Source organism: Oncorhynchus gorbuscha, linkage group LG09, assembly GCF_021184085.1.
Source record: "Oncorhynchus gorbuscha isolate QuinsamMale2020 ecotype Even-year linkage group LG09, OgorEven_v1.0, whole genome shotgun sequence".
In the NCBI taxonomy this organism is placed as follows: domain Eukaryota; kingdom Metazoa; phylum Chordata; class Actinopteri; order Salmoniformes; family Salmonidae; genus Oncorhynchus; species Oncorhynchus gorbuscha.
The window spans coordinates 99,532,928-99,544,445 of record NC_060181.1 but is presented as its reverse complement, the minus strand read 5'-3'; the positions used below and the strand labels follow the sequence as shown (position 1 = coordinate 99,544,445).

General features: G+C 44.0%; 2 protein-coding genes across 3 annotated transcripts in view; one reads left to right on the top strand and one right to left on the bottom strand.

Moving 5' to 3' along the window:
- The window catches only part of LOC124044491, a 16,451-nt gene extending 10,585 nt beyond the window's left edge, over positions 1–5,866 (bottom strand). Inside the window, exons 1-3 of the mRNA XM_046364120.1 lie at positions 5,550–5,866; positions 5,390–5,446; positions 1,931–2,057 (exon numbers count right to left, since the gene is read on the bottom strand). Coding sequence (XP_046220076.1) covers positions 1,931–2,057; positions 5,390–5,446; positions 5,550–5,601 — 236 coding nt within the window. The 5' untranslated portion in view covers positions 5,602–5,866. The remainder of the gene's footprint in view (positions 1–1,930; positions 2,058–5,389; positions 5,447–5,549) is intronic.
- A 286-nt stretch (positions 5,867–6,152) lies between these two features.
- xrcc5 (X-ray repair complementing defective repair in Chinese hamster cells 5) overlaps positions 6,153–11,518 on the top strand; it is a 38,631-nt gene continuing 33,265 nt past the window's right edge. Inside the window, exons 1-2 of one of the 2 annotated variants that reach the window (XM_046363966.1) lie at positions 6,153–6,304; positions 7,987–8,100. In XM_046363966.1, coding sequence (XP_046219922.1) covers positions 8,023–8,100 — 78 coding nt within the window. In that variant the 5' untranslated portion in view covers positions 6,153–6,304; positions 7,987–8,022. Of the gene's footprint in view, positions 6,305–7,104; positions 7,219–7,986; positions 8,101–11,518 lie in introns of those variants that run through there. The other variant, XM_046363964.1, reaches the window with a different exon arrangement.

Here is an 11,518-nt window from a genome sequence, read left to right as displayed (position 1 = left end):
TCTATATCCTTATTCTTAAAGTGGTAATGGTCCTACCTTCTATTGAGGGGCTCTATATCCTTATTCTTAAAGTGGTAATGGTCCTATTCTATTGAGGGGAGGGGGCTCTATATCCTTATTCTTAAAGTGGTAATGGTCTACCTTCTATTGAGGGGAGGGGGCTCTATATCCTTATTCTTCTATTGAGGGGGGGGGGGGTTCTATATCCTTATTCTTAAAGTGGTAATGGTCTACCTTCTGTGGAGGGGAGGGGGTTCTATATCCTTAAAGTGGTAATGGCCTACCTTCTATTGAGGGGGAGGGGGTTCTATATCCTTAAAGTGGTAATGACCTACCTTCTATTGATGGGGAGGGGGTTCTATATCCTTAAAGTGGTAATGGTCTACCTTCTATTGAGGGGATTCTATATCCTTATTCTTAAAGTGGTAATGGACCTACCTTCTATTGAGGGGGCTCTATATCCTTATTCTTAAAGTGGTAATGGTCTACCTTCTATTGAGGGGGGGGATTCTATATCCTTAAAGTGGTAATGGTCTACCTTCTATTGCGGGGGAGGGGGTTCTATATCCTTATTCTTAAAGTGGTAATGGTCTGCCTTCTATTGAGGGGAGGGGTTCTATATCCTTATTCTTAAAAAGTGGTAATGGTCCTACCTTCTATTGAGGGGGCTCTATATCCTTATTCTTAAAGTGGTAATGATCTACCTTCTATTGAGGGGAGGGGCTCTATATCCTTATTCTTAAAGTGGTAATGGTCCTACCTTCTATTGAGGGGAGGGGGCTCTATATCCTTATTCTTAAAGTGGTCTAAGGGGAGGTCTATATCCTTAAAGTGGTAATGGCCTTCTATTGAGGGGAGGGATATCCTTAAAGGGTAATGACCTATCCTTATTATCCTTAAAGTGGTAATGGTCTACCTTCTATTGAGGGGGTTATTAATGGTATTCTATATCTATATCCTTATTCTTAAAGTGGTAATGGTCTACCTTCTATTGAGGGGGAGGGGGCTCTATATCCTTATGGTAATGGTCTTCTATTGAGGGGGGGTTCTATATCCTTATTCTTAAAGTGGTAATGGTCTCTATATCCTTATCCTTAAAGTGGTAATGGTCTACCTTCTATTGCGGGGGAGGGGTTCTATATCCTTATTCTTAAAGTGGTAATGGTCCTACCTTCTATTGAGGGGGCTCTATATCCTTATTCTTAAAGTGGTAATGGTCTACCTTCTATTGAGGGGAGGGGGCTCTTCTATTGAATGGGGGGGGGAGGGTTCTATATCCTTATTCTTAAAGTGGTAATGGTCTAACTTCTATTGAGGGGGAGGGGGTCTACCTTCTATTGAGGGTTCTATATCCTTATTCTTAAAGTGGTAATGATCCTATTGAGGGGAGGGGGCTCTATATCCTTATTCTTAAAGTGGTAATGGTCTACCTTCTGTGGAGGGGAGGGGGTTCTATATCCTTAAAGTGGTAATGGCCTACCTTCTATTGAGGGGGAGGGGGTTCTATATCCTTAAAGTGGTAATGACCTACCTTCTATTGAGGGGGAGGGGTTCTATATCCTTAAAGTGGTAATGGTCTACCTTCTATTGAGGGGAAGGGGGCTCTATATCCTTATTCTTAAAGTGGTAAAGGTCCTACATTCTATTGAGGGGGAGGGGGCTCTATATCCTTATTCTTAAATAATAATGATGTACTTAAAAAAGTCCTTGAAAGTCCTTGAATTTGACTTGATGAACCCTGCTTAAAGTATGTATAGTTATGGGCATATATTCACTTGCATTCCTCTCGTCTAAGTACACATGTGGAACTGCATGAAAACCTTTCTATTTTTGTTTCAAACCATTTTGAAATGTTGATTCCAATGTCACACAATGGCCCCATTATTTATAAAGACCCACCTACAAAAAACACAACAATCTTTTGCTTTACTTTTTCGTATTGCCTTTAAGATGCTTCACAATGTTCTGCTTATGGTGAGATTCCTCCTCAAGCTTCCTGATGTTTTTCTGGATCCCTATGATGTAGGATTTCTTCTCAGCAACATTGGCTTTGCCGACTGGTGAGAAAATAAAATAAACTGATTAATGAACACCACACAGCTAAAACATAAGACACCCACAACAGAAATTGTTACCTATGGCCTGCCCTTGATATGATGTTATTAAAGGCCTGCGAGACTGTAGGATTGTCCCACTTTTTTGTTTCATCAAGTTTTTCAATTAATAGGTACAGAGTAAAGTACAGAGTAAAGGAAACCTGGAACCATCCCTATGGTGAAGCATGGTGGTGGCAGCATCATGCTTTGGGGATGTTTTTCAGTGGCAGGGAGACTAGTCAGGATTGAGGGAAAGATGAACGGAGCAAAGTACAAATAGATCCTTGATGAAAACCTGAGCTCAGGATCTCAGAATGAGGGAGAAGGTTCACCTTCCAACAGGACAATGACCTTAAGTACACAGCCAAAACTTAGTGAAAAGTCTCAATGTCCTTGAGTGGCCCAGCCAGTGCCTGGACTTGAACCCGATCAAACATCTCTGGAGAGACCTGAAAATAGCTGTGCAGCGACGCTCCCCATCCAACCTGACAGAACTTGAGAGGATCTGCAGAGAAGAATGGGAGAAACTCCCCAAATACAGGTGTGCCAAGCTTGTAACGTCATACCCAAGAAGACTTGAGGCTGTAATCGCTGCCAAGGGTGCTTCAACAAAAGTACAGAGTAAAGGGTCTGAATACTTATGTAAATGTGATATTGCCTGGTTTTGTTATTTTATAAATGTGCAAACATTTCTACAAACCTGGCTTTGCTTTGTCAAAGTGAGTTATTGTCTGTAGATTGATGGCGGGACGGACTATTAAATTCATTTGACAATAAGGCTTTAGCGTAACAAAATGGTGTCTGGGGTCTGAATACTTTACGAATGCACTGTATATACAGTATGTATCTAGAATGGGGTCCCAAATGATTGACCCCCCTTATAAGGATGAGCAATAATGCCTCTATAAAATAAATAATTCAAATGCTGAGCTACTTTGTACGCTAAAGAAAATGTGAGATTATATTATTTTATGCTAAGTAATAAAATAAAATAAAATAATTTTTGAGAGAAAAGTAATGTTTTCTCTCAAAAAGGTTGGGTTAAAAATTATTTACACCCCTAAAGATTTTTTATAAATAATGTGGTCAAAAGTGTAGTATTTGGTCATATTCCAAGCACACAATGACTAAATAAAGTTTGTGACTCTACAAATGTGTTGGATGCAATAGAATATCAACGGTAAATAATGTACTGTATCATTTTGGAGTCAGACACTTCTACATTAATGTGGATGCTACCATGACTACAGATAATCCTGAATGAATGGTGAATAATGATGACTGAGATAGAGGGTAAATGATCAAACCACCAAGACATGCTAATCTCTAACCATTACCAATAACAGGGGAGGTTAGCATGTTTTGGGATTATGATCTAACCTCTCACCATTACCAACAGGGGAGGTTAGCATGTTTTGGGATTATGATCTAACCTCTCACCATTACCAACAGGGGAGGTTAGCATGTCTTGGAATGATGATCTTTGACCCTCTGTAACTTTGTCACTCATCATTATTCACGATTCATCACATTAATGTAGAAGTGTTTGGAAACATATTCTATTCTTATTTATAATAAAAGTGACTCCAAAATCACACAATATATTATATTACTATTGGGCACAAAATAACCTGAAATACACTAAAACTAACTGCAAATGCATCCAATAAGTTTGTAGAGTCACGAGCTAGATGTACTGTAAGCATTGCATGTCAGGAATAAGGGACCAAATATACTAAACTTTATTTATATACGATTCTTTAGCGGTGTCAATAATATTGACCCCTACCTTTTTGAGAAAAAAATAATATTACCTGTTAAAGAAAATATATCTTTCTCTAAACAATTGTGTTTGTAAAAAAATATATTTCCCTTTTTTTCCGCATACAATATACAGTTGAAGTTGGAAGTTTACATACACTTTGGTTGGAGTCATTAAAACTTGTTTTTCAACCCCTCCACAAATGTATTTTTAACAAACTATAGTTTTGGCAAGTTGGTTAGGGCATCTACTTGGTGCATGACACAAGTAATTTTTCCAACAATTGTTTACAGACAGATTATTTCACTTATAATTCACTGTGTCACAATTCCAGTGGGTCAGAAGTGTACATACACTAAGTTGACTGTGCCTTTAAACAGCTTGGAAAATTCCAGAAAAGGATGTCATGACTTTAGAAGCCTCTGTTAGGCTAATTGACATAATTTGAGTCAATTGGAGGTGTACCTGTGGATGTATTTCAAGGCCTTCAAACTCAGTGCCTCTTTGCTTGACATCATGGGAAAATCAAAAGAAATCAGCCAAGACCTCAGAAAACAAAGTGTCGATCTCCACAAGTCTGGTTCATCTTTGGGACCAATGTCCAAATGCCTGAAGGTACCACGTTCATCTGTACAAACAATAGTACGCAAGTATAACACCATGGGACCACACAGCCATCATACCGCTCAGGAAGGAGACGCGTTCTGTCTCCTATAGAGAGGGAGGAGGTGAGGGCCCTCGGAAAATAACCTCACACTCAACGTCAACAAAACTTAAGGAGATGATCGTGGACTTCTGGGAACAGCAGAGGGAGCACCCCCTATCCACATCGACGGGACAGTAGTGGAGAGGGTAGTACGTTTTAAGTTCCTCGGCGTACACATCACAGACAAACTGAAATGGTCCACTCACACAGACAGCGTGGTGAAGAAGGCGCAGCAGCGCCTCTTCAACCTCAGGAGGCTGAAGAAATGTGGCTGGTCACCAAAAGCACTCACAAACTTTTACAGATACACAATCGAGAGCATCCTGGCGGGCTGTATCACCGCCTGGTACGGCAACTGCTCTGCCCACAACCGTAAGGCTCTCCAGAGGGTAGTGAGGTCTGCACAACGCATCACCGGGGGCAAACTACCTGCCCTCCAGGACACCTACACCACCCGATGTTACAAGAAGGCCATAAAGATCATCAAGGACAACAACCACCCGAACCACTGCCTGTTCACCCCGCTATCATCCAGAAGGCGAGGTCAGTACAGGTGCATCAAAGCTGGGACCGAGAGACTGAAAAACAGCTTCTATCTCAAGGCCATCAGACTGTTAAACAGCCAACACTAACATTGAGTAGCTGCTGCCAACATACTGACTCAACTCCAGCCAGAATTCACATAAAAGCGATGGACTAACGGTATCCCACTTCTGACACCAATGTAGCTGTTAACAGGTGGAGCGGGGCTTGAACCTGTCACCATGAGATAGCCAGTCACCCCATATGGCTAGCTGCCTTCTGTGAGGCGACACCATCACTTACTTTGAATCTGTTGATTGATCTGATCCCTCTTCTGAGCGATGTCCCTGGTTTGCAGAGCTATAAATCAGCAAAGAAAAGCAACCAGTTAGCCATTGAACTCCTGTAAATCACCAGCTATGGTTAGGGTATAGTGGAATAAAGGTCAAAGTTGAAAACATACCTAGCTGGAGAAGTAAGCTGTCCATACTGCCCAGGGAATCATGGTCATCCATTTCAATAGGTCTCACAAACAGGGACGGTCAAACGGTTAACAGTTAGCAAGCTGTTAGCTAGCTAGCATTACATACACCTTTATTAAGCAAGGTGCAGCAGTAAAACAAAGAAACGTTTTTGGCAGGCAAAAAACGAAACTATAGCTCACTTTCAACACAAACGTTTAGGCTACAAATCATTTAAAAAATATATATATGTATTTTAAATCTTGGCTATAGCTGACTGACTGACTTGACGCGCTAGCGAACTAAGCGTTACGTCAGTTACCATCTGCGTCGACTGCGTTGTTAAGGCGACAGGCGCGCGCGGCTGTCCGTCTTCAACTCCAGCGCAGCGCTTTGGCGCCATCTACCGCCGAACCTGCAACCGGAACCTATTCATTCATCGAATGGTTGTCCTTCTCTTATAGGTACAGCTGGTGGCGACAAAACACTTTACATTTTTATTGTCAAACCTTGACGCGCTGGTTGAAACGTGCCAATGCGGGGTAGTGGGAGGAAGGAGGGAAGCAGAAGTGTAGTTTGAAGTTGAAAGCACGTCGAGTACAGTTAGCGAGAAAGATGAGTGAAGTGACGACAGTGAAGTCCAATAATATAAATTATTGCGTCGAAATGATCGACGCATGAAGTGGACAGTTTAGATTTTCAGAGCAGGGCACCGGTTCGCTGCCGTCCCGATGCACATTTATAATCAATATATTAGGTAAGAAATTCCAGGAGTAGTTAATGCAGTGACTTCACCCGTAAGGAGAATGGGGAAAAGGATCCAAGTTTATCAGTATTATTGATGTTTGATGTGTATTTATCACCCTCTGTAAAGTTAAACCTGGTCTAATGCAAAGAAGTGTAATAATTTGTCCATGTGCCAAGTCTTTGCAGACGGTAGGTATGTGTTATTTTAGAGTCCGTGAATGTAAAAAGTTTCAACTGTGGTCGGGATCATATTCCTGAATTCCCAGAGTGCCCTGTTAGAGTGAAAGAGGTTGCATGGGGCTGTACAGCAAATCTCCTATGTGGAGGTGGTGAAGAGTGTTGGAATTTTATAAACGCTGACAGATAATGTTATGTTGGAATCTATTTGTGTCTGTAAAATAAATTATGCGAGGAATTGCGGTGGAAATGCCTCAATGTGTAAATATTGATATAATAACCATCATATCGAAGGAAATTTGGAGTCAGTGGATGATATGGTGTGTGGTCCTCTCACTAGGATTTGGGAAATCTTGCTGTTTATTAGGCTACAGATTAAATGACTCACAATGAACTTCACATGGTGGTGAAAGTACAATGATGAGGGTCTTATTCTGGTGACATGATGATCGATGCTGAACTGCGGTTTGACACATCAAAATATTATCGTGTATACTAACCTACTCACAGCGCCTACCCGCACTGAATTGGCAAAATGTTGCATAGAACGCATGAGCCAAAACCAGAGTAGTTTTGTGACAAAACTGCGATGGAAACCCATTGAATTTTAGATTTTTATTCGGTACATGAACATTTAAGCGGAAAAGTACATTTTTGTATAGGAACCATTCCCACCTTACGTTTGCTTCCCCTCCGGACTCATTAAAAAGCGAGGGAAAGGGAATCAAGATGGCGCGTTCAGCGAAGGCAAGTCTTTCGAGTTTTACTGACTCATATCTTGCAAGCTATTATTTATTTATGTTCAAGAACTGTAGATAATTATTAAATAATAAATTATATCTACATGCTAGTCCTTACATTTTAGTAGTGAATTGTTCCATTAGTTTGTTAACTAGTGGACTAGTGAAGGAAGTCATTCACCGTGGAGTTTAGTTGTTTGTGATGATTTTGGTGGTTTACGCTATGGCTACATCTCTCACTATGTCTTCACGTCAATTCAGGGGTGTATTCATTACGTCTTGCGATGGAAACCTTTTTGTCGTTTAACAACCAAACTGAAACGATACGGGGAAGTTCTTAGCTACCTGAATTTGTCAATAAAAACTCGGTTTGAAGTAAACCGTTTCGCAATAGAATTGGCGTAAATACACCATAGGAGTTTTGCAACTGCACTGTTGGGTTTAGAGCTTTAAAGGAAGGCGTTTCACTGTACTTGTGTATGTGACATTAAAACTTGAGAGAATTTAAGTAGGTCCTTCGTCATTCCGTTTTCCAACAGAATCGGTGTAATGAATACAGCCCAGGAAATGTGTTAGTGTCTGTAAACCCGCCCCTTCTGGAGATAAGTGGGTCTTGCCATTGTGTTCTCCCAAACAAAGACAGCATGTTGCTCTCAAGGAGGGGTCTAACTGCTGCAGGCTACATGCATTACTAACTATGAGTCAGAACACAACATCAGTATGTGTATTGTATTTGAATAATTAAAAGTATGTCCTCTCTGTGTTGCTAAACTAGACAGCGTTGGTTCTGTGTCTGGATGTGGGTTTGTCCATGTCCAACTCTGCCCCGGGACAGGAACCGCCCTTCCAACAGGCCAAGAAAGTCATCCAGAAGTTTGTTCAGCGCCAGGTACTCTCTCTGATTCTGTGGGTGAATCTCCAATTGTATTTCCTAGATTCCTCATGTCCTCTCGCCTTGCATCCTTCTCGAAACCAATTGGAGGAGAAGATCAGAGGAGAGGAAACTCAGATCTTTTACTCCAATGTCATTTGAGAAGGAGACAAGGGAGGAAGCAAGCAATCAAGTAAACATTATTGTGATTATTTTTATAAAGAAACTGTGGCTTTGTTACAAAATGCGTACTTGTGTTCTGTCTAGAGCGTGTATGAGAGCCCAAAGTTTTATTTTGAAGTAACTGAAACATAAATATAGGCTATGTTGAATGGGCGTAGATGGTGACGGCTTTCTTACTGCAGCCAAAAGTCGCGCACATTTATGCATGACGTCTGTCAGTTAGTCCTGTACTGGAGACGTGTCTATAAGCGTACTTTGGAGGTCTGGAAAACAAATCAAGCATGGGGAGCATACTTTTTCATTCTCTTTACATTTACATTTACATTTAAGTCATTTAGCAGACGCTCTTATCCAGAGCGACTTACAAATTGGTGCATTCACCTTATGACATCCAGTGGGACAGTCACTTAACAATAGTGCATCTAAAACTTAGGGGGGGGGTGGGGTGAGAGGGATTACTTAACCTATCCTAGGTATTCCTTAAAGAGGTGGGGTTTCAGGTGTCTCCGGAAGGTGGTGATTGACTCCGCTGTCCTGGCGTCGTGAGGGAGTTTGTTCCACCATTGGGGGGCCAGGGCAGCAAACAGTTTTGACTGGGCTGAGTGGGAGCTGTACTTCCTCAGTGGTAGGGAGGCGAGCAGGCCAGAGGTGGATGAACGCAGTGCCCTTGTTTGGGTGTAGGGCCTGATCAGAGCCTGGAGGTACTGAGGTGCCGTTCCCCTCACAGCTCCGTAGGCAAGCACCATGGTCTTGTAGCGGATGCGAGCTTCAACTGGAAGCCAGTGGAGAGAACGGAGGAGCGGGGTGACGTGAGAGAACTTGGGAAGGTTGAACACCAGACGGGCTGCGGCGTTCTGGATGAGTTGTAGGGGTTTAATGGCACAGGCAGGGAGCCCAGCCAACAGCGAGTTGCAGTAATCCAGACGGGAGATGACAAGTGCCTGGATTAGAACCTTTCCTGTGTGAGGCAGGGTCGAACTCTGCGGATGTTGTAGAGCATGAACCTTTGATGTTAGTTGAGAACGACAGGGTGTTGTCCAGGATCACGCCAAGGTTCTTGGCGCTCTGGGAGGAGGACACAATGGAGTTGTCAACCGTGATGGCGAGATCATGGAACGGGCAGTCCTTCCCCGGGAGGAAGAGCAGCTCCGTCTTGCCGAGGTTCAGCTTGAGGTGGTGATCCGTCATCCACACTGATATGTCTGCCAGACATGCAGAGATGCGATTCGCCACCTGGTCATCAGAAGGGGGAAAGGAGAAGATTAATTGTGTGTCGTCTGCATAGCAATGATAAGAGAGACCATGTGAGGTTATGACAGAGCCAAGTGACTTGGTGTATAGCGAGAATAGGAGAGGGCCAAGAACAGAGCCCTGGGGACACCAGTGGTGAGAGCGTGTGGTGAGGAGACAGATTCTCGCCACGCCACCTGGTAGGAGCGACCTGTCAGGTAGGACGCAATTCAAGCGTGGGCCGCGCCGGAGATGCCCAACTCGGAGAGGGTGGAGAGGAGGATCTGATGGTTCACAGTATCGAAGGCAGCCGATAGATCTAGAAGGATGAGAGCAGAGGAGAGAGAGTTAGCTTTAGCAGTGCGGAGCGCCTCCGTGATACAGAGGAGAGCAGTCTCAGTTGAATGACTAGTCTTGAAACCTGACTGATTTGGATCAAGAAGGTCATTCAGAGAGAGATAGCGGGAGAGCTGGCCAAGGACGGCACGTTCAAGAGTTTTGGAGAGAAAGAAAGAAGGGATACTGGTCTGTAATTGTTGACATCGGAGGGATCGAGTGTAGGTTTTTTCAGAAGGGTGCAACTCTCGCTCTTTGAAGACGGAAGGGACGTAGCCAACGGTCAGGGATGAGTTGATGAGCGAGGTGAGGTAAGGGAGAAGGTCTCCGGAAATGGTCTGGAGAAGAGAGGAGGGGATAGGGTCAAGCGGGCAGGTTGTTGGGCGGCCGGCCGTCACAAGACGCGAGATTTCATCTGGAGAGAGAGGGGAGAAAGAGGTCAGAGCACAGGGTAGGGCAGTGTGAGCAGAACCAGCGGTGTCGTTTGACTTAGCAAACGAGGATCGGATGTCGTCGACCTTCTTTTCAAAATGGTTGACGAAGTCATCTGCAGAGAGGGAGGAGGGGGGAGGGGCGGAGGATTCAGGAGGGAGGAGAAGGTGGCAAAGAGCTTCCTAGGGTTAGAGGCAGATGCTTGGAATTTAGCGTGGTAGAAAGTGGCTTTAGCAGCAGAGACAGAGGAGGAAAATGTAGAGAGGAGGGAGTGAAAGGATGCCAGGTCCGCAGGGAGGCGAGTTTTCCTCCATTTCCGCTCGGCTGCCCGGAGCCCTGTTCTGTGAGCTCGCAATGAGTCATCGAGCCACGGAGCGGGAGGGGAGGACCGAGCCGGCCTGGAGGATAGGGGACATAGAGAGTCAAGGGATGCAGAGAGGGAGGAGAGGAGGGTTGAGGAGGCAGAATCAGGAGATAGGTGGGAGAAGGTTTGAGCGGAGGGAAGAGATGATAGGATGGAAGAGGAGAGAGTAGCGGGGGAGAGAGAGCGAAGGTTGGGACGGCGCGATACCATCCGAGTAGGGGCAGTGTGGGAGGTGTTGGATGAGAGCGAGAGGGAAAAGGATACAAGGCAGTGGTCGGAGACTTGGAGGGAGTTGCAATGAGGTTAGTGGAAGAACAGCATCTAGTAAAGATGAGGTCGAGCGTATTGCCTGCCTTGTGAGTAGGGGGGAAGGTGAGAGGGTGAGGTCAAAAGAGGAGAGGAGTGGAAAGAAGGAGGCAGAGAGGAAAGAGTCAAAGGTAGACGTGGGGAGGTTAAAGTCGCCCAGAACTGTGAGAGGTGAGCCGTCCTCAGGAAAGGAGCTTATCAAGGCATCAAGCTCATTGATGAACTCTCCGAGGGAACCTGGAGGGCGATAAATGATAAGGATGTTAAGCTTGAAAGGGCTAGTAACTGTGACAGCATGGAATTCAAAGGAGGCGATAGACAGATGGGTAAGGGGAGAAAGAGAGAATCACCAGTTCCCCAAACGAGTGAATTTATGGCAAACTAAGTATTACAGTTATTTATTCACCAAATGATGTTAATTTACTTTCATATACATTTTGAATTCAAATGTTTAGTCACTGGTTTTATCAGCCGTTAGCTTAGGTAAGTTAGCTCGTCAGATGCGATGATGTCTATCTAGCAGGCAAGCTCTTCCTGGTTCCTGGTCACCAGGACAGATGTATAGAACTTGGGAACCTCCCATCC